This window comes from Centrocercus urophasianus, unplaced genomic scaffold (genome assembly GCF_019232065.1).
Source record: "Centrocercus urophasianus isolate 14NV4802_14NV808 unplaced genomic scaffold, USGS_Curo_1.0 seq_13, whole genome shotgun sequence".
In the NCBI taxonomy this organism is placed as follows: domain Eukaryota; kingdom Metazoa; phylum Chordata; class Aves; order Galliformes; family Phasianidae; genus Centrocercus; species Centrocercus urophasianus.
This window is the reverse complement of record NW_024884475.1, coordinates 41,540,878-41,562,918: the sequence shown is the minus strand read 5'-3', so window position 1 is coordinate 41,562,918 and position 22,041 is coordinate 41,540,878. Positions and strand designations below refer to the sequence as shown.

Below are 22,041 nucleotides of genomic sequence, written 5' to 3'. Positions count from 1 at the left end.
ATTTCCAAGCTTCTGTCTTTTTAGTTTGTTGGAAGCAGCTTAGGATGCATTAGCTTTTAAATTCCTTAAGCATCTAAACAAGGATATAAGTAGATAATCTGAGCAACTTTTTAAAAAAAAAAAAAAAGAAAGAAAGAAAGAAAATAGAAGATAATACAAACAATCCTTTCTCATAATTAAAGCAGAAAGAACTTTCAGAAATTGAAAGACATCTAACTTAAATAAGATTTTGAAAGAATTTCACATGATGTGTAATTAACACTAAGAAGTCTTTTCCCCAAGGTAAAGTCAGGGCTTTTTTAAGATTAGAAAATGGATTCCGTATTGATATGGTTTGGTAGACCATCCACTATCCATCATCTAGATTGCAAAGAAACACAAGGGGGTAAAGTAGGATTTTCAGGGTTACGGAAATAATACAGTCACTAAAGATCAGCTTTTTAATTTCAGGCATTTGAAAGTAAAGCCCTCGCCTAAGCAATCCTTCAGATTTCCTCCATAATTATTAGAGAAATGTGTGTCTTCAGGGAGCGACAAAGATTCACCTGCTATAAGTACCCGTTCTTATATGAGACAAATTGCTTTTTGTGGGTGCCAGTTTCCAGGAATCAGAGCTGCTTAGTTCAAATTAAATGGGTTGAATCCCTTGGTTACTTCCAGGAATTGGGAAGGATTCATGCAAATCAGTTCTGGAGAACCCATGGTAGCTCCAGCCTCTCTGACTGCATTAGCTTAGGTTTTCCAAGGATTTATGCTTCAGCTATTATTTGCGTGCACTGTTTGTAAATATAATCTCAGTTTTTCAATAAGCAGCTACATTTTCCCCTGAGCTAAGACTGTTCCAAGGCTTTTTTCTTGTCTAAGAGATGGTTTTTATGTACTGCAGATAATGACACAGTATTAATGCAGCACTGATAGATTTCACAGACTTTACCTGGAAAAAAACACTCTGGAGTAATTTTTTGAGACTGGAATTGTTGCTAACACAAGAGTTAAGCTTCTTACAACACTTCAGTTGGTAAAATGAAAAGGAAAGATGTGTATTTCGTAAGAGATGTAAAAGACTAAGTCTTACAGGCCATGCATGTAGGGATTTGAAGTGCTTGGGAGTTGGGTGTTTGAACATCTCACTTGTTCAAGCATCCGCTTGCTTTGGGCACTTTCCTAGGCACAACCACATCCAGATGGGTTGGAAATGGTGCTCAAACTGCTTGGGTGTTTTTGACAGTTCTCCCCAGCATTAACCTCAAGCTAAAAAGCAACCTGAGTTTACCGACTTCACATTTCTCCCCTGTACGAAGATAAAACAGAGCCTTGAAGAAAAGCTATTGCAGTTCACTGAAGAGACTTGGTGAGGCAAAAATGGGGCAAAAAAAACTGTGGGTGACCATGCCAGGTTGAGGCTGGGACTGGCAGATCTTGAAACCATTCTCTCAAAAGTAAGATAATGCTGTAGTCTGACTAGTATGTTGGGAATTATGCTTATGAAAAAGAGCAGTAAGGAGGTTCCAGGAACACACTACAACGTATCAGGTGGAGAGTACTGAAAGTGCAGTGAGATTTTATCTTCAAGGATGTGTGCAAGCTTTCTGTGTAGCTATACTGGAATTCCAAAGGTAGTCTTTTTCAGTGAGAGCCAGGCTTTTTATCAAAAATTTCAGTCAATTGACAGTTGCATGACCAGTGTCAGAGCCAAGTCAAGGAGGGGCTGGCTGCAGCTCGCAGCTGGTCATGCTTGCTTCCATGTGCAAAGCCTTACTCGGTCACAGGGCAGTGAGTCAGACTGGCTCGCATGCAGCAAGCATACCTAATGACACTTGATGCTCTTTGCTTTTGTTTTGGTGGTGGCTGATGGGAGAAGGGAGGGGGGATGAGCAGCAAGCTATATTCTCTATATGTCATTATATTTCTAATGTTGGTGTTCTTGTCTTTATGTCTACGCATTCTTTAGCTATGAGGATAACAGACCCTTCATCAAGTAAGAATGACCTGAATGGCTGATAAATTTCATTTATCAGTGTGGTCCCATGAACCAGCTGTCAGATCAATATTGAAAAATCATTAAAGCTTCTGTCATTCGCATTTGAGGCAGAAGAGCAAACTGTGCAGAAAAATGGCCAGGCATACAGCTAACGTGCAGAGTTAATGTTCTGCATATGTATTGCCAACCAATTGCTACCATATTGGCTGTATATTCTTTGATTGGGCGTTACTTGAATTCAAGTATATGCAATATTCTGAAGAAATGGTGTTTAATACAGACTTGTTATACCAATAGCAACCTTCTGGTCTACTGTGCTCCAGCACTGAGGGTGCTTTGTGGTAATGTAAATACAGAAGAAAATTTTCAGAAAAGAGCATGTGTGATAACCCATGTGATTCCCATTCTGGCTGATGGGTGCAGTGCAAACTAATCTGTATTCAGCGGATAATCTCCTTCCACAGTGGAGTACCCAATTGTCTCTAATTTTCAATTATACCAAAACATTATATGTTTGTTTCTTTATTGTTACAAAATTGCACTATGGAAAAGAGAAATTGTGGAAAACCAACAGCAAGTCTGTACAAAGAAAAACAAAAACCACAAACAAGCCACACCAAAAAAAAATCCTGCAAAGCAAGCCAAAAATGCTCAGAAATTACATGCCTTAGGGCATCCGTGCTTTCTCTCTTGCAACCAAAAAGCAAAGCACAGTAACACAGAATAAAAGCTGACCAACTTTGCAGTAGACTTTCAGTTTGTTCTTCTGGTGAAGAGTCCTTTGTGTTCATTCCTGCAGCATCATTCCCATATTCTCTTTCATTTCTTGATTCCTTTTTTTCTGCGGGCACGGGATGGAGCCATTCAAAGTAATCTCCATGCCCTCTTTATCTCCAGGTCTGTTTTCTGAAGCACAATCCTGTATCTCGTACAGTTTGCACTGTTGAGGGTCTTCTAACCCAAAGATTCCTTTCCATCACTAAAGGTAGCATATTTCCACTCTCATTGCTCAATAACTGTTTCACACATCTGCAGCCTAAGGCTCTTTAATCAGGTTCAAGAGTTGGCTGCAGTGCAGGGCAGTATAGTTTCCTGATATTCTGTGGATCGTTTTTAGAAGTCTTTGTAATTGGAGGAACCTTTTGATCATGGTGAGAAAGAGAAGGGAGAGGAAAAAAACCCAGTATTTTTCACTTCATTTGTTTTTGGTGTTTTTTTGTTTTGTAGGTTTTTTTTTTTTTTTTTTAATTAATGACATAAAAAGATTTGTATTTTTAAAATTGGCATACCATTAAAATTATAATGTGCTCTCACTGATGGTGGAATCTCAGGGAGAAAAATATACCAAGTGGTGAATGCTGTAAATGTTATCTAGTGTCTACCTTACCAAAGGATTTTGAGAATGCCTTTTCAATTTGCATCATGCTAAATATTTATTAGCGGGATTGGCTGGAAATGCTTCAAAGGAACTGTTCTGGTCTGATAGATACATAATAGTGATTTTTAAAGAACTACTTAAGTAAGCAGTTACCTTGGGGAGCTCTTCTGGCCATGTGCTCAGAAAATACATATTTTATAAACTCCAGTGGAAGGAATATTGCTGTATTTTCATTCTAATACCTAAAGAAAAACAATAGTAAACATTAATAGAACAGCAGTGTGCTTCTGTTTGCTACAAGCCCTGCTAAAAGCAAGGGGATTCACAGCTGCAGGTGCTGTGGAGTCTCAACAGGGGAGACTGTCAGTCTGCCCTGCACTGGGCTTTTTCCTCTGAGCTATTGCTGCTTCATCTTTCTCTCTCCTACCCCATGCCCTGCCTAGGAGAGAGCAACCCAGATACTCCCAGGCCCCATTCATGCTTCTGCGGGGCTGGAGCATCTCAGTTAACCAAAACATAGGCAGATTGTTCCATGAGCCTTTGGTAGCAGCTAGAGCTGCTTCAGGCAGTCAAAGAAACAGAGATATTGGCTGGCTGCAGACTTATCTGCTCTGGAGAACCAACGGGTTAATGGTGAGGAAGGGGTGCAGAAGTAGGCATCACTGATTGGTATTATTTCATTCATTTTTATGATGCAGTACCTGCTTGTTTCTAGGGAAGAGGAAAGAATTGTGAAGGAAAGGTCAAAGGGATGCTCACAGTGCTGCTTGCTGTGCAGCTGTGTCTCCCAGCTGGTAGCTGGTTCTCTCCCCTATGTGGCAGCCATTCTCATAAAGTCAAGATAAATAAGAACTTGGAAATTGAGGTTGGTGGTTAGGAGCAGGATCCGGTCCCCAGTCTGCCCCCATGCTGCTTTCCACACTACCTCTTTTTCTCATATTGGAAGATCAGCCTCTGAGAAGTCAATTTAGCACATGATTAACTTTATTTAGCGGGGAAGGGGAAATGTGGAATGTTTCCCCTGCCCTCCCAGCCTGCCTAAAATCCAACTGAAAAAATGATATGCAACAACAATCCCATGGCCCAGGTCCTCTGGTTGTCCTTGGCCTCTCCGGGGAGTAGAGAGGCACCATTTCTCTCAGTGGAAAGACAGTTAGATGCTGTCTGTCCTTGCAGAAGCTTGCTGGGACAGAGTTTGCTGTTGGAGCAGACATGGTGTGTGGGCACATAGACGCGTGTCTGTATTTTCCTTCACCATGGAGCAGTGTGAAGCAGTGTCAGAGAGCATCCTTGCAAGGAGATGATCTGGCAAGTACCTGCTTGTTGTAGTTTGGCTGGCTCTCTTATGGGAGACCAGCTAAAGGGCAGCAGTAAATGTGTCTTGGTGGTAGTTGTAAAGAAGCTAATCCAGCTAGCGCTCCTGCCCCAGGCAAACCAGTGGCCATTAAAAAAGTGACATTCATAGTTGTTTTGGTTGGTTTATTTTCTTTTTTTCCTGCCATTTACAGAAACGGCATCTACATTGTGTCATATACATAAACACTGCTTTTACATTAAACAAATGGGGAAAAAAAGCCAGAAACACTGCAGACGCTTTGGTTATGATGAATTTCCATTCTCATAACATTTCCATTTTCGTATATTTACTCAAGCTCCAAGACTTGTAAACTGCATCCAACTGAAGACAAAAATCCCTACAGCTCATTTTGATGTGCTGTTTTCTTTTTACTAAAACCATGGCCAAAGCTCTCCCTGTTTGCAGACATGTGCCATATTTTATAGATGAAAGACCAATCCTTTTCTTTTTTTTTGTTTTGTTTCTTCTAACAGGTCCTGGGTGATAGGTGCGATAGCCCTGCTCTGCCTATTAGGACTGACCTGGGCATTTGGACTCATGTATATTAATGAAAGCACAGTCATCATGGCGTATCTCTTCACCATATTCAATTCTCTGCAGGGAATGTTTATATTCATTTTCCATTGTGTCCTCCAGAAAAAGGTAAGACAGACGGTTCTCAGCGGCACAAGCGGTGGTAACAGTGTGTTTTGTTGCCTAACAACCACAGCATAGTGTTGGCGCATGTGCCCTGAATTCAGATCGAGCAGATTTGTCTCCGTGTGCCTAATAGGGGTGGTATTTAGAGTGGAAACTGGCAGGGGAGTGAGGCAATAACGAAGATATGTGGCAATGGCATTTCAGCAGCCAGGGTGCTAGCGGTGAGCACATTGGAGGCAGCGCACAAGGCAACTCGTGCTTTGCAGGGCTTTGCGATAGCAAACCTGCAAAAGGGCTCTGCCTGCTGTCGGCCAGATTCTCCTTTTCCTTACACCAGTGTGAGGCGTAAGTAGCACCACAAGCATCCAGAGGGTCCTTGTGTGTCACAGCAAAATGGGGCTATACATCTTCATTTGCAGTCCTTGCAGGAAACAGCCCCTTTCTGTAGTAGTATATATTGGAGAAAGTATGTAACGGGCTGCTTCTCCTACTTTTTCAAGAGCAGAAGGAGCCACGCTCTGCAACAGTTCGCTAGCTTTTGCATAGCTTGGTTGTAATGTGGGTTTTTGAAAATCTTCCATGCACAGTAAGTACTTCTTGGTGGAACTTGAAATATGCCCCAATTAACATTGCGAGGTAACAGTGGAATAACTTAGGTAAATCCCAGTTGGAAAAAGAGAAATAAAAATCTCCTCATGCATATGTAGATCAAATTTACAAACTTTGACAGTCAGTAATAAATATTTTTAAGAACCATTTTATTCTCCACTGGAACTTAGTAGTGCACATCTCTCTCGGTCTGTGCAAACCTACTGATAATTGTTGATGTACATCTTGGTTTCACAGGCCAAACTCTATATCCAAGATAAGCATATAGAAGAGTTTACATGTGGATACATCTGAGTCCCAATCTGTCAATGTAACTAAGCTGCCTCAGTCTCCAGCACAGCATCCCATCATGGCACTGTACCCTCCTAGGGTGTTCAGTAGGCATTCAAATCCCTTCTGCCATTCTGCCTCAAGCCAGTCTATGCTCTTAAACCACCACTGATGCCTTTGGGGTTGTTCCTGATTTACAACTGCATAGAGGAGAGGAGAGTGCAACCAGTAGCTGGCTGTGGGGGGGTGCATCTCTCTGATCCGAGAGCTGAAAGAGGAATGGTTTGAGAGGGGGAAAAAAAAATCCTATCTATCATGGACTAGAAAATCAGCAGAAAGCTGCAGAGAGGCAAGCAGTGGGTGGCTAATTAAAGCAATTGAATTATTTTCCCTCAGCAAAGGATTGATTAGGCACTCGAGCGTATTGGGCACTCGTGGTATTGTGTTTGTCTCAGGCTCTTAAGGAAAAGCCTAATGAAAAAGCTGTAATTTGCTGTTTAAACAGTTGTTCTGCAGAGTTTTCAAATGCTCGTAGATGGTCTAGAGACATTTTGCAGCTAACTGTGTGCTCCAAGTAATCACAACTGGTGTTTTAGTTCATGTGTGTATTATTATTATTTTTTTTCATCAATGGGCAACATGACCTGCGTTTGGTTTTTCAGTGCAATGTGTTCATTTTCAGCCTAGCCCCATTTACTTTCTGGGTGTTGCTGCCTATTAAAATCACACATACGCAGACATGAAGCTCAGCCAAAGCCCAGCTCCTGCCCTGGCACAGCTCAGCACAGTTCCCATGAAGGTGACATTGCTTTCCTGCAGGTGAAGAGGTGTCCAGGTTTGCCTGCAGTGCCCATTTAAAACATGCCCGGCACAGTGCTGTGGAGAAGCAGGCTCTAGCTGCCCCTACAGACTGACAATACAGTCTCTAGGGCTACTGGCTGTACAGTTTCCTCAAATTTCAGTTTAACTGCAATAAATATATATATATATATATATATATATATTTTTTAAATCAATAGCTTTTATAAGTTTCTTTTGGAATCTTTCTTTTTAGTCCCCTGCCAGAAGCAATAACTTTTAGTACCTTGATGAGCCAATATGCCAGTTTACATCAAATCTATGAGGATATTAATTTTCAGTCATAAATAGTGTATCTGCAGTTTCTGCAGTGCTCCTTTGATGTGCCTCAGAGGTAGCTACAACTGACTGGTGTCAATGAGCAGCTTTGCCAGATAAAAGCAGTCCCTTACGCCCTCATAAATGGTGAGCTAACACTGCAGGAGCAGTCAGCTGCAAGGTGTAAAATAGGCTCATTTCCCACAATAGCTATCATTTTAATGAACCACCAAGGAAAAATCAGCAGCCATGTTGACAGTTTTAAGGCTGTGGGGTGGAGGAGGAGCTACCCACTAACCACCATTACTGTTTCCTTGGCTAGGTACGTAAAGAGTACGGAAAATGCCTGCGCACACATTGCTGTAGTGGGAAAAGTACAGAGAGCTCTATTGGCTCAGGAAAAACCTCGGGGTCACGGACACCTGGAAGATATTCCACAGGCTCACAGGTAACCCATGCTTCTTGTCCTTGCCCCAAGACTTGGCATTTCTGCATCAATTTCCATGTTGGGTGAGAAGCTCTCCTCTGTGCCTCACCCTCCAGCAAGTTTGGTAGGAGTCCAAGAAGCTGCCATAGAGCTACCTACATTGCAGCTGCAGAGATTTCCCCATTTCCCAGACCTGAATTCAACATGGTTGCTTCTCTTGGGATTTGTTTGCAATTAGTACCTCTCCAAGAACCTCCTGAATAATTGCAGTGGGCACAAAAAGTCCACATTTGCCTCTCAGAGGCAGGTGACTGCTCATAACCTGAGCTATCCTACCTGCTCTCTGTGGAGATCAGGAGCTTGGGAGCATTTTGTTGGCTGTACTGCAACCCAGCATGTCCTTTAATTGCCATCTCACGGTTGTTGTCACTGCTGTCACCACGTACAGAAATCATAAAATAACTGTTTTTCTTGCTTAAAAAAAAAAAAAAAAAAAGAAAGACTACAAGAGTGCTGCAATAGCCTTCATAGTGAAAAGGCTTAGTTTCTGACATTCAGTGGTTTGATCAGTTCCATTATCTCACTTGATTTTCCTCAGCTTATCTCTTAAAGTAACCCACTGGGGCCATATTATCTCATTCAGTCACAGGATTTGTTATGTTTTGGTCACCTAAGTTTCATATTTTGTGTAGCTTGTAATTTTAGTCATTTTCAAGCTAACTTGTATGTACAAGAACAGATTTATGGAACGATGGAGAATGAAGAAGCTTACTTCTTAATCAATAGAAACCAAATACAAATTTATTCAGTATTACTAATGGAAGTAATTATATGTGACAGTTCAGCTATTAAACTATGAAACACATGCAGCGAATACCAGTTTACAACCTCCCAGGAAAACACAGTTTGTGATTTATGTCTTGGAGCAAATTGTTATTTATTTTGAATGGCTTCCAAAATGTCATCCAAGAACTCCACTTTGGCATTTACTTAGGTGTGGATGTAATACAGGGCAAATAACAGCAATAGAATATGGAGCTTCTCCCCAGTAGGCCGTCAAATCCCACAGTAATCAATAACATACAAAGATACTGTATCCAGTAACATTGATGTGGGCCTCCTCCTTGGCAGCCTCAGCACTGCACTGACTCCTGAGGGCAGTCCCCTTGTCACAGGGAGTGCTTGAGGTACTGTGGTTGGTTATTTTCTGTTACAAGCTTGTTCTTGGAAAGAGTGGAAGTGTTTGAGCCCTATCAGAGGCAGGAGAAACCTCTTGTGGGAGAAAGAGAGTAGATGTAGATCTGCGCTGTAGAATATATCTGACTCCTGATTTATGAAAAGTCCAAGAGGAGCACAACTCATTAGATCTCTTTTGTTTTGTCCTCTGAAAAGCACTTAGGGTACAGAATAGTTAATCCATATGGATCATGTCAGAGGAATGCAATAGATTAAATGCCCAGGTGAAAAAGAACCGCTATAAAAGTCCACGGGCTGCATGTTACGTTCTGGTTCAATTTCTAGAGGACTAATGCATGCTTAGGAGATGCCATTAGTACGTGGTTAACGACTGGAGAACAAGCTGTGACCAAGTGAGCCCTGGGAGATCTCACATGGCTAAGACCCCGCTATGGGGAGCACTGGCTTTTCACTGACTAGGAGAAACATAGTCTGCCACAGTGGCAAACAGCATTCTGGATCTCCAAGATGGCCTAGCAGTCCTTTCATGTAGCTGTGGAATACATTCAACATACTGTGTGAGATGAGGCGTGGGTCTGCAGCAGGATGTTCACAAGATGTGCACAGCTGACTTTTTGATTTTTTTGAAAGGTCTAGTGGGGAAAGAGCAAGGCAGTGGTGTAAAAGCCACAAAAGTAAATGCTCTACTTCATGTCTGAGAAGCAAAACAGAAGACCAACATGTTTGGGACATTGTTTCCCCACCAGCAGAAGCCATAACACTGATAGCAAAATCATTACGGATTTTTCAGTAGGGAAAAATAGAAATTACTCATTTGCTGTGGTTTTTTTTTTTTTTTTTTTTTTTTTTTTTTTTGCCTACATTCCCCAATATGGATAGTAGCTACAAAAACTTCCACACATTCAGGGACACCAAGAAACAAAGCAACTGTTCAATGCTTTGCAGAAAACTGACACAGACTATCCTAGGTAATATGGGAAATGTGCATGCTTCTGTGTGTAAGTTATTTTTCAGTTATTTGGTGCAATATTGGTAAATCTTGAGCTTGCATGGGTTTGAGTTCCTCTCACAAGTGATTTCTATTGCTTTCTTTTAATTAAGAGGTAAGCAAAATGAGCAATCCTATTATGCACTTCTTATTTGAGAGAGGCGTTTGTGTTATGAAGTTAGGCAGACAGTGTTTGGTATGCACAAGATGGTTATAACCAAACAGCAACTGCTTGCTTACAGCTGGATAGAAACAAGTCTCATCCTGAGCTAGGCACCCCAATAGCCCATCTTTAGTGAGGCAGAAAGAAACCTATCTGCGGCTGCTAAAAATTCATTACCTGCTGTGGTTCAATCCCTCTTCAGAGCCGGATTCGTAGGATGTGGAATGACACAGTTCGAAAGCAGTCCGAGTCTTCCTTTATTACTGGAGATATAAACAGTTCAGCTTCACTCAACAGAGGTAACTATAACCTTTTTTTTTTTCTTTTTTGTATCTCTAACTCTTGTAATGGATGTAATGAGTCAAATATATTGCCCCTTTTTCTCCTCACTTCAGATGGTGCGAGACCCTAATCATTTACACAAGAAATGTTACGGTATTAACTGTGAGGAGGTTTTGTGCTGGTTGTTTCCTGTTTTCTTTTCTTCATTTATTTTTACACATGCATTTTCAAGGAATGTCATTTCTGGAAGGGAATTAGGAAAAGGTAAAAAAAAAAACAAACAAACAACCCCATTGTCAAAAAGAAACCTCCATGTTCCCCCAGCAAACTGCCATAAGCTGCTGTGGTGTCAGGCCTCATTGCTGACAGTGAAAATGTGCCGTTATGAGAGCATACTGCCTGTGTTAAGCATCGCAGACATTGTGATTTCTCTGGGTACGTAGCAATTCTGTGGTCTCTGTGGAAGCAAAAATGAACAACAGAGCACATACGTAAGAAAAGCTGTGTGCTTGGAACAAAATCGTCTGCATTGATGTTCATACCTAGTTTGAAGAACTGACTAATGTGAACTTTATATAGACATCTGTGGAGGAAAGGCTATCAGAGACGTACAGAAATAGAGGCATGCCAAACACAATGTGGTGCCTGGCACTAGAGGAAATAAGAACTTTTGTTAAAAAAAAAAGTCCTTTCAGACAGTTATGGGAAAATGGCAGTAAGAGGAGGGAAAAAAGCCTCAGAGGCTGATTTGTTTCCAGTTTGCTACGATTACCTTACGGCTTAACCTTGAGAAATTAGATGCTAAATTCTGTTTTGCATCTCTACCCAGTTTATGCTGGAATTAAGAAGAGGCAAAATTTGGATTATTGAGCCCAACTGTAATCATGATGGTGAAAATGGAAAGTGTTTCCATTGCTGATGGTCACACTGAACAGATCAGCTGAGAGTTGAATTGGGACTTTGGTTCTTTTCCAGTCTTTATTCACCCATTTTTCCCACTGATTTTAGAATGAGTTTTGCCTATGTAACAGTGTAAGGATAGGCTTTGAGAATTTTGACTGTGCTGTTAGTAGTGTTGACTGCAGAGTGCAGGGGCGCTAAGTGTATATGATTCAATTTTCTTAACATTATATGTGTATTCCCAAATCAGTGCAAAGGGGAAGGCAGCATAGTTAACATGGAGGTGTACTTTCATCTCTCGACCCACTACAAAGGTGTTTTGCTAGTATAGTTTCATTTTGCACTGGAGATTTGTTGATAAAGATGGCCATAAGATGCCATTACTGCAAATGCCCCTGTTCATATTGATTTAACTGTGTGCATTGCCCTTGGATCTCTCTCCATCTTTGCTACAAGCAGGCTTCTCTGGGGCTAATTTAGTGGGGGATCAGTTGTACAAAGGTTACAGAGAGAACCACCATTTCCCTCTGCCATCCATCTCAGCAGCAGTCCAGAATGTGTCATGCATGAACTGTTCACTCCTTTAGTTAGCACAGAATTTTCCTTGTTTTCCAGTGCAGCTGAGGCTACAAAGGGAAATGCATTAGCAAACAGCATCTTGGGCTTGTTGGCAGAAAAAAGGTGTCTCCTTTTTCAGTTTTGGCTCTTTTTGTGCAAAGATGGGAGTATGGCTGTAAATTGGGAAAGCTGTGAAGAGGTTTTAAGTGTGTAGTCTCCATCCCTGTGTGGCAAGAGCCCACTGGTAGATGTACCTGTTATTTAAAGGTCGGTTGGGAAATGAACTGCTGGGGGAGGCATTTTCAAAGTGGATTTCATCCAGCTATTTCTGTTGTGTGCCATCACATGAGATGAATCATTCAAAGGGCCTGCATATCTCCACAGAATGCAGAAATAGCCTGGTAACTGTCTTCAAAGGGATGCTTTGTGGTGGGATGCTTAAGCATCCTGAATAAGTTGTGCAATTACACTGGGGCACCCTTCCTCTTTTTCACACAGGCAGGCATGCAATTTATTGTTTTTGTTTGTTGAGTTGGTTTGGGTTTTTTTGGTGGATCTGCAAAATGGAGGTTAAAACATTTATTTGGGAGTCAGTGTCTCTGAAGCAGCAGGTGGTCAGTTATGCTAGGAAAATACACCTGACATCAACAGAAATCCTGCTGCAGCATGCCCCAGATATTTCACACTTTATCCTTTTTATTCTGCCTGGAAAGAAGTGTTCATGGTCCTAGGGCTTTGCATAAAGTATAAATTGTTTCTTCAGTCTCTCCCTCAGGAGAGCTGAAGCCTGAACAAACCAGTAGGGCAATGTGGTTTTCACAGTTCTTGTCTTCCTCTTAATATTTTAATATATATCAAGCTTTAAAGGAGACATTTCATTAATGTTTTATTTACAAGTGTGCAATTAAACCTCAGAGGAATCAAACACAAGTCTTGAATTATATGGTTGGTATCTTTCCTGGCCTGAGGTTGATAAAACAGGCTTGTATACCCTTTCAGAAGTCTCTCTCCAGCCCTCCCAGCCTAGATACCTTCTACATGAAACTGTATTATCCCAAATTATACATTCTTTGTGCACAGGTATTTTTCCCAGAACCTTCAGTCAACAGTCCAGTTTCTAAAGCAGAGAGAAAATGATCCTTTCTCCTGAGAATCATCCTGTCCTCCAACTCCTGGCCTGCTTCACTCCTCCATTTCCTAGGCTGGTGCTGACTTTTCGTGCTCCTGTTGTGAAAGCAGACAGCAGTGTCACATCCTCTAACTGGGGTACTTTTTCATCTAAGCCTTTTTTCCCTGATCACACTCACAATACTAACAACCCCCTACTGCTTGTTGATGTCCCAGATAAGTCTGCCCTTGCTGTCCTTTTCCTGTATTATGATTAGCATTTGCTGTCCCACTTCATATGCCTCCTTCTTCCATGAACATCATGGGTGTCAGTCTGGAATACTGTGCTTGTACGGCACGTCCTTCCTTTAGACACATAGCAGTATCTTTATCTGATTTAGCAGATGTCACATTCCTTGCAGCTTTTTTTCAGCTCGAGCGCCTCTTTCGTCTGCTGCCTTCTTCCCCTGCAAATGCCATGTGCCGTGATATTGTTTTGCATGATATGATTCTCATTCATCCTACTGGGAATTTCCAGCACATTCCCAAACTCAACTGATGTAACACATTCTGTAATGAAACCAATACTTACTCTTGACTGTCAAGACATACACGATCATTTCAAGTATCTACTGAAGGCAACTTCCAGTTACAGACTAGTCCAAACTGTTTTAGGTTCCATTCCCCCTTTCTGCTCATCATGGCTTTGTGTGTTTGGGGTTATATCACTCTATCACTTCTACTGTCAGAGGAAGAACATGCTAGTCTGCCCTGTAGACAATTACTCTGTTTCAAGATGTAGGGGATTTCCTGGTCCTCACACTCCAACTCTGCAACTTTGCCATTTTTCCCACCATGGATCTGGCTGAGTATTCCTTCCATCTATTTTACATCCATCTTGTGCTTCTCTCAGCACTGAAAATTTGGGACGGACTTACTGCTTCAGTGCCTTCATCTCAGTGGTTCTCCAGCTTATCTGTGACTCCAGTCTCTGCAGGATAAAAAATGCAGACATTACTTTGGGAGTTTCTTCATCTCCCTGTGCTTGTGATCCTTTCAGTGTTGTCTGCTTTTCTCTGCATTTCTCTTCTGCTATGTCTCATGTGTAACACAGCATGGACTCGCCTTTATTTACGTTAGGCATGACTAGACTGTAATTCGCTGTGGAATAGTGTGTTTGCAAAGTCCCCAAGTCTGTGTTCTGTTATCCTCTTTGCCTGACTAGGAATTGATGCAGCTGTGGTATGAATGCCATGGCTTCCAGCTGACTTCGGTCTCCCAAGTCTAAGTCTGATGCAGAGTTATTTAAACTTTGCTACACCTGAGCCAAGTCTGTAGAGCTGTACTCAGCTCAGACAAGTACCACATGGTAAAGTAATGCTGGAGCTATAGGGAAGTGTTGAATTAGCAGCCCAGATGTGGTTTGCTGAACATCTGGGTGACAGCCTGCCCAAGTCAGAAACAGTGCAAGGGTTGAGCATAGTAGTATTGTTGAACTTATAACTGCAAGCTGTTTCGGAGTGAGCTACAAAAGGTGAGTGAGGTAAAACCTGAACCAAGCTGATGACTTTGTGAATGGAAAAAAAAAAAAATCTTCCTTTGCCTAAACAGCATTTGGGAGGTTTAGGAGGTCTTGATTCAGACACTCAGACAAAATGCTGAAAAACTGGACCAAAAAGCTATATTGAGATACCTGTAGGGTGGAATTGTTTCCTTGAAGGCTGAAAAGTAGAAGGTAGAGAAAGCAAGAAGTTCATCAGGAGAAGACAGTAGATAATTGCTTGGTTGTAACAGGAGATTCTTTGGTGGTTGGGATAAAGACAGTTGCTAAAAAGAGCAGAGATTAAAAGCAATTAATGTCATTACTGTTGTTTCAGTTCTGTTACACTTGTACTTCTGAAATCTAGTCATGTACCTGTGCAGTCCACGCAGGTGGAAAGGGAATGTCACTCAGCACTGTGCTGATGGAAAGAGGAACAGATTGCAAGGGACCACTGCAAATACACTGTTTGAACACTGCTGGTATGGCATAGACCCAAGCTCTGGGGACATCTAAGTGGCCTCCTTCTAAGCATGAGGAACCGGTCTGTTTGCACCTGAGGAGCATTACTGTCAAAAAGCATTCAAGTAGTTCAGACAGCCTTGCAAACAAGCAGTTGTAGTGCAAAACAGCAATGCAACTCCAGCCTGTTTTTATCTATCTCTTAGGTGAGAGGTAAAACAATAATTACTGTCTCTCTCTGGATACGAGACAGCTGAGAGAGAAAAAAACCATCATGAACCCTATGGTACTTTGTTACCCTTCAGGTTTTCAAGTTGGAGATTTGATATTTTCTTCTAGAGGAAAAATGAGTTATCTGTTAAAGGAAGGAGTGTTTCTTGTTTAGGTGAGGCTTGAGAACAGCAGAGAAAAAGGAAAGCATTGTTGATGGTATGAGGTAGGGTTTTCATACAGGAAAACGTACTGTTGGAGCCGCATGTATCCATTGAAGTTAGCAGATAAGAGGAACTGTATCTTCACTGGTGACAAGCACTTACAATATCTTGGTGGCTTTTCCCTCTGGGAAAATAAATGGACTGGAGACAGAGCCACCACATTTCTTTGTAAATAGAAACTATTGTTGTGCTAGGCCCCACTGTAATGCTCTGCATTCACTGTAATGCCCTCAATCTTGGCTTTCAAACTACAGAGCAAGTTGCACCTAAGGAGCAGGTTTAATAGTTTAAAATAAAGCTTAATGCTCCAATCCCAATCTTCCTGTAGAAACATGAGTATGTGCACCCCTTGCCTTTTGGCTCTATGCTCTCTCATCCCAAAGGCAGTGCTCACAGCCCCTGCTAACCCCATCCACAGAGGTCTCCAGGAGAGCTGTATTGGTGGCCTACGTTGCTCTGATCTTCCCTGATTGCAGGAACATCAGGGAAATGCAGCTCTGCAAGCAGATGGAACAGAGCTGCTGCAAGAGTGAGAAGAGCTGGGAGACAAGAGGAACCCAACTAAAAGGCATAGGGCACTGTCCACTAAAGCCTGAACCCATTAGGCAGAAATGGATGCTGGTAACAGGGTCTGTCCACAGCCCTCGAGAAGGTGGGAGGATGAACCAAGTCCAGGGGCTAGCACAGAGCAGCAGGGGATGGGCGTAAAGACAAGGCTGGAAGTTGGGCTACAACCACAGTCCAAGATTGTAGGAGATAGACAGAAGGAAAGGACTGGTAGTCCAGTGCCGAGCAGGGGATATGGAACACACGTGAGACTTATGGAGGCCACTAAGTTGAGTCAGTGCCATCAAGATCCCATAAGCTGGTGCAAGATTGGAATCCAGGACCTCTGGCAACTCCTGCTGCAAGGTGGCAAGTCTTAAATATTTAATTATTCCTTTTGGCCTTAGGAGTCTGTTTATTATAGTGGATGCACACTTGCAGCCTCTACTAAACCTTAGATTCTGGATGGGTATATGAAGGCCAGAAAAGAAAAAGAAAAACAAACATGAAAAAGTCATTGCGAAGCTCCAGGATCCCCAATATTAGTGCACTTGTTATTTTTCCTGGCTAGGAAAGCCATACTCACTCCTCTTTTTCCCACGCAAATGCTCTGAAATGGGAAATGGAAATTAGGGTATTCTTTTGTCCCCGTCCCTTGCCTTTTCCTCCCAAATGCCTAAGTGTCATTGTGTGTTTCAGATTGTAAGTAGTGCTCCAGCATAAGTACTTGATTTCTCTTTGCTTTATTATTTCTCCCCTGCGTTTTTATATCAACCACAAAGACATAATCTGAAACATACACAGGAAAAAGGGAAATTATTGCTACTGTTTTCAGAGATAATCAGTTTAATGTCAAATTCATGTGGATTTCTTCATAATGAACAGAACAAATTGAGCTCAAATTCAAACAGTGGGAATCTGAGTCAGAGAGGAAAATTAAAATGAAGAACATTAATATCCTGATTTCTAACCCAAGACGTGATTGTTTCCTAAATGAAATCTCCCATCAAATTCCTACCACCCACTCAAAAATATAATTAAGCTGTGATTTCCATGCTGAAACCATATCTGCACTGTTAACTCAGCAGGGATGACTGTGTGTGTTTTAGGGGGGGGAAGTTTTAAATTATCTTCAGGTGGCCATATCAGCCTGCATTTTTAGGAAGCTTTTCCTTATAAAACACATTAGAAGGTGACATTCTGCCTTGGTCAGAGTCTGTCACTCCAAAAGGTGGTAGCTGCAGGTTTGCACTGGGGCACTGAAGTGAAATTAGTTTGGGTTACTGTCCCCAGATTTTCCCCTTCTGTATGGTGAGATGAAGATGTTTTTGTTTAGCTGTCTGCGTAGGATTGGCGTGTAGTAGCTAGGACATAATTTGGAAATACAGCAGTGAAAACAGTCTGACTTATGGTGTGGTTAAAAGGAGAGACCAGCAGAGGGAAAGAAAGAGCAAAATGGAAAATCAACACAAACTGCTCAGGGATGGCTTAACCCAGTTCAGCATTTTTCTAGTTCTGGCTTCGGAGCTGTGTCAGCCCCTGTTCAGGAGCTTAAATCAAGATAAATTTCTCCATACAATTTAAAGAATGACTTGCTCATCTGAGCACATTTGCAAAGCTGACCCTTTGCTGTCAGTGCCTAGGGAAAGCAGAGGGTGGGTACAAATTTGGATTGCAGGATCGTTCTTGTTGTCATGTGTCAGTCTATCTCAAGATGCTCGTTCTCTCCTTGATGGATTTGTGTGACTGGCATGACAGACAGATTTCTGTTGAATTTATATTGAGTATAAAACAAATAGCAAGCACTTAAACTCTGGGAGAGGTAGGAATGCCTCTACTCATCTCAATTGGATATTCAAAGGGCGCCATCCACTGATATGTCACAGTCTGGCTAAACAGCTCTTACTTGCTCTGAGCAATACCAGTGACTCTTGTTCAGGCTTAAAGGTATTAGAGAATAAATACTGCTTTCTTTCCATTTGTTTTCTTTTTTTGCACTACATATTTAGTGGTTGGCAGGGTCTTCTGGAGGGAAATGTAGAGGACTTTTCAAAGCTGAGCCTGCGATGACTCTAGTAGAAGCTGCAGCCTCAGTGGCCACTTGGAGACCATCATCTGCCAATGTGCAAATCTCACTTTATCATCATCACTGCTTTAAACCAAAGGCATGGCACTTTTCCCCCAGCGCCTAGCATTTCTGCAGTCTGTGCTTGATACTGGCCTTGCTCACCACTGCTGAGCCAGCAGGTGTGTTCTGCTGTACCAGCCCAAGGGACTCCAGCAGACTATTTTTGAGCATTTCCCTTCCCAGCGACTAGCAAAGCTCCCAGCCTTGGGAAGGTTAGGCTTTGTTGCAGGGGATTCAGTCAGCAGTCCTGGAGCCTGGAGGCAGCCGATTTAGCCACATACATCAACAAGAATGTGAACCCGCTCTCCTTCGGCCTCGGCGGTATGATTAGCAGTTCCATTTCTGTTTCTTTTCAGTTGAGGCTGCCTCTTGAGAGCAGAGTAGTGTTTTTCTGAGGTGCTTATGTGTCCCTTGGATGTTTGGTGGAAGTCAAAGGGCAAGAAGCAGGTTGAGAGTCCTTTGAGGCATCTCTCCACTAATCCAGAGCAAGCCTGCAGGCTCTGTTCTAGCATTTCATCTACCCACAGTTTCTCAAGTGCTGTGGCTTCTGCTCTCTCTCTGGGGATGGTGATGCTCAAGAGCACTTACCGTTCCAGTACTGCAAATACTGTGTATGCCAGTGCTCACAACAAGGGGAATAGCACAGGAATTTCAGAAGGTTAATTTATGTCAGGACTCTAAAATTTCCATTTTGCCCAGTGTTTGTGGCTGTTTCTTTACCACCTCACTGCCGCTGGCATTTTTCTGATGAAACTGCCTTAGTTTTAAGTCTTTAGTTTTGTCCCCTGCTTCTATGTTCCTTTTTTGCAACCATTACAGAGCATATATATCAACCCCTGATTCCCCCTGACCCCACGAGTACCAGTGCCTGGGTCCCACTCCCAGACAGATCACAAATTTGGATGGAGTTGTCCACATGCACTGAGACAACCTGGAGGAATTTCTGTTTGCAAGACATAAATCTCTGCAGCCCTACTACGTGGCTGTTGGTTTAACTAAATGTCAGCATCTGGCCTCAAAATGAATCATCCTGATAATCATATATGAAGTAGAGATGAATTCCGGGTAGCTGTAAGCAAATGAATATTTTCTATTTGTAAGGAAAATGCAGTATCCTTTTGGACTAGCAAGTGCCTCGACTTCTTTTTTCAGTTGTTCATGGTTTGTGATTGTTTTTTTTTTCAATCAGCCTTACATATGCCAGGAAAAATATGATTTTCTGCATCAGGGATCAAAACTTAGAAAATTTAACTTGTATTTCTGCCTACGTGTGAAATGAATCCCATTGCTGATTGTCTTCTGGTTTATTTTGCCTCTCTGCTGCCTGGGACAGAGTTAGCTGAGATTTGTAGCAGTGATTTCAGTGAGTGACGTGGCATTCTTCCTTTGGGAGATATTATGAACTGGCTTTGATTTTAGGATTGACAGCCATATAATTGGAAGTTCAGTCATTAGGTGGATCAGATTTAAAGAGGAAAAGTAAGGGCAAAGCAATTTCTGAAATCAGAGCAGGCTTTGGGGACTATTAGATCCAGCAGAGTATTGCTGCAGAGCAGTCTTAGCATGATGACTGTGGAGGAAGGAAGAAAGCATGACTGCTTATACTCTTGCAAGTACAGGCCAGTTTCCACCATAGGCATGGCATTCCAAATGTCTTGATTAAGAAGTTGCATCTGGTGAGCAGTAAGTATAAAGAGCCATAATGCACCTTTGTGCAGTCAAGGTGTAGAGAACCATAAACTCTTTGAAGGAGCAGCAGTGGTAAAAAGAAATGTCCCATCTGGGGAATGTGCTTCTGCTTCAAGCAGCTGAGAAGGAATCAGTGGAACAATGGCCTCTGTCCCATGGCAAACATTTATAAGTTGATGTGGACTAGCAGTATGTTTTGAACATGGCCTGCAGATTATAATCTTATCATCTGAAATCATTCCATGAGAAAGGAGGGAAAAAGGGAGAAAGAGCTATTTTCCCTGCCCTGTGTTTGCATAAAAGCATGGAATGTTTCATTTCACAGAAGATGGCCCAGAGCTTAACAATCTCATTTGCTGAAATTCCATTTCACTGCAGTCAGTATTAATAGCTTCTCAATGAATAGATTAGATGCTGCAAGTGACAACAAACCTATTTGAGAGAAATTTAATAGGGAGGTTTATTGAAGTTTATTAACTAAATCCTGTTGGCTATTATAAGAACACAGGTCAATAAATCTGAACGTCAGAGCGTTTGTTGAAGGGAACGAGAAGAATGCTGAAGATAGCTGTTGTCCTTCAGCAAATGTGTGTGATTTCACTTTTCATAGTTATATTAATTGAATAACTTACAAGAGAACATGCAGAAGACCAGGATTTTTTAAAATACTTCAAGAATCTGTCCACAACACAGTAAAGAGCAGTACTGAATGCTGATAAGAAAAGTCACAGAGATGACTGGAGCTTTGACTCATGCAAACCTGCTTTGAATGTATTTTCTTTGCCTGGGAGTAAAATGGAATAAGTTAATGTTCAATGATGTACAGAGCTAGCAAGAATTTACAAGTAGATCTGTGCAGCAAGGTTATTTCAGTAATGTTCAAGTTAAGGAGATGACTTACTTACTATGATTAGAGTAAGGCAGTGTGTTTTTATTTGTTTCTTTGTTTTTAAATGGACACTTAGGAAAAGATTCATCTCTAACCACATCATTGGTGCCCTGGATAAACTAGTCTCGCTGGTAGCCAAGGCACTGCAGTAACTCTGGGGACTGGGCCATACTCTCTCTGCAGGGTGGTCTGAAGTCCAATATATGAAGTGTGAGAAGCTAGCGGTCTTGATTTATGCAGTCTTTGGACAGAAGGATAATTTGGTTATTTCAGGAGGCAAAGGGGGCAGGGGCACAGCTCCCTGCTCTACCCTGTGGGATGGGAGCAGCGAGAGTTGTGTGGACGGCAAATGGGGAAAAAAACATAAAGATTAAGGTTGACCAGAAGCACACCATTACATCCTTTCAGGAAACAACCAAAAAAGTAACAAGAACAATTACATTTTTGGACTCCCGGGTCAGAGGCAATGAAATATTTTGTTACAACTCAGATGTGCCTTTTCTGAACTATTTATTTTAGTTTTACTCTAATGAAAAGATGACATCATAAGAGAGTCAAAGTCAGCTTTCATACAAACCAGTCTTGAGAAACAAAAAAGAATAACATTTCATTTGGAAAATACTGGGCTTCTCTGGGCATTTTTGAAATGTTCAGTTGATTGATTCGCTAATTCACCAGCTTACATTTATTAAATGCTTTAGTCTACTTTCTCTGCAAAACTGCACTCTTGGCATGCCTTCTCAGCAGTGGGGAAATCTTCCCTTCCCCAGTGTGCTTCCAACCTGCTAAAATGCATGTAGCAAGGCAAGAGCTGGTTTTGGCAAGTCTCTGAAAAGATACAAAGCCAGAAGAGACATGTGAGGGTATCCTTACCTATGTGGGCAGATGACCCTGAAAAAGCAGTGCTGCCCAAGCCATTGGCAGCCTGCTTAGGCCACGCTGCATGACATTAATTTTCAGAAAGGCTGGAGGAGTACTTGGATATGTTTCCCCTTCTGTTGAGCAGACCACGCAGATGATTCAAGTTAGCTTAAATGCCTTTAAATGGCTTTGTCAGCCAGCTGCCCACAAGAAATTAGTTGAATTTTTGTTCCTGAATGATATAACCTAGAGTCTGGTGGCATACGCTTGTCATATTTCTTTTTGCCCTTTGCTTTTAGTTGAGTGTTTAAATTGTACCTGTTTAACAAGGTGCAGTTTTCTGTTGTGCTCATGCACCAAATTCCTGCTGTTAAACGCAGGCTCTGTTTGTGAACTTCTCATCCCTGTGAAAAAGGAAATTCCCATGTGAGCCTTTGGCCTTGAAGCCTCATCTTTTTCCCACTCCCAAGAGCAGGTATGCCCATATGCACACAACACAAGGTGGGTTTGGGAATGAGGT

At 41.9% G+C, this 22,041-nt stretch overlaps 1 protein-coding gene across 1 annotated transcript in view; it reads left to right on the top strand.

Annotated features, from left to right (window-relative positions):
* Nucleotides 1-22,041, top strand: part of ADGRL3 (adhesion G protein-coupled receptor L3) — a 304,411-nt gene that overhangs the window by 270,474 nt on the left and 11,896 nt on the right. Inside the window, exons 19-22 of the mRNA XM_042811914.1 lie at nucleotides 1,952-1,978; nucleotides 5,190-5,358; nucleotides 7,673-7,798; nucleotides 10,328-10,424. Coding sequence (XP_042667848.1) covers nucleotides 1,952-1,978; nucleotides 5,190-5,358; nucleotides 7,673-7,798; nucleotides 10,328-10,424 — 419 coding nt within the window. The remainder of the gene's footprint in view (nucleotides 1-1,951; nucleotides 1,979-5,189; nucleotides 5,359-7,672; nucleotides 7,799-10,327; nucleotides 10,425-22,041) is intronic.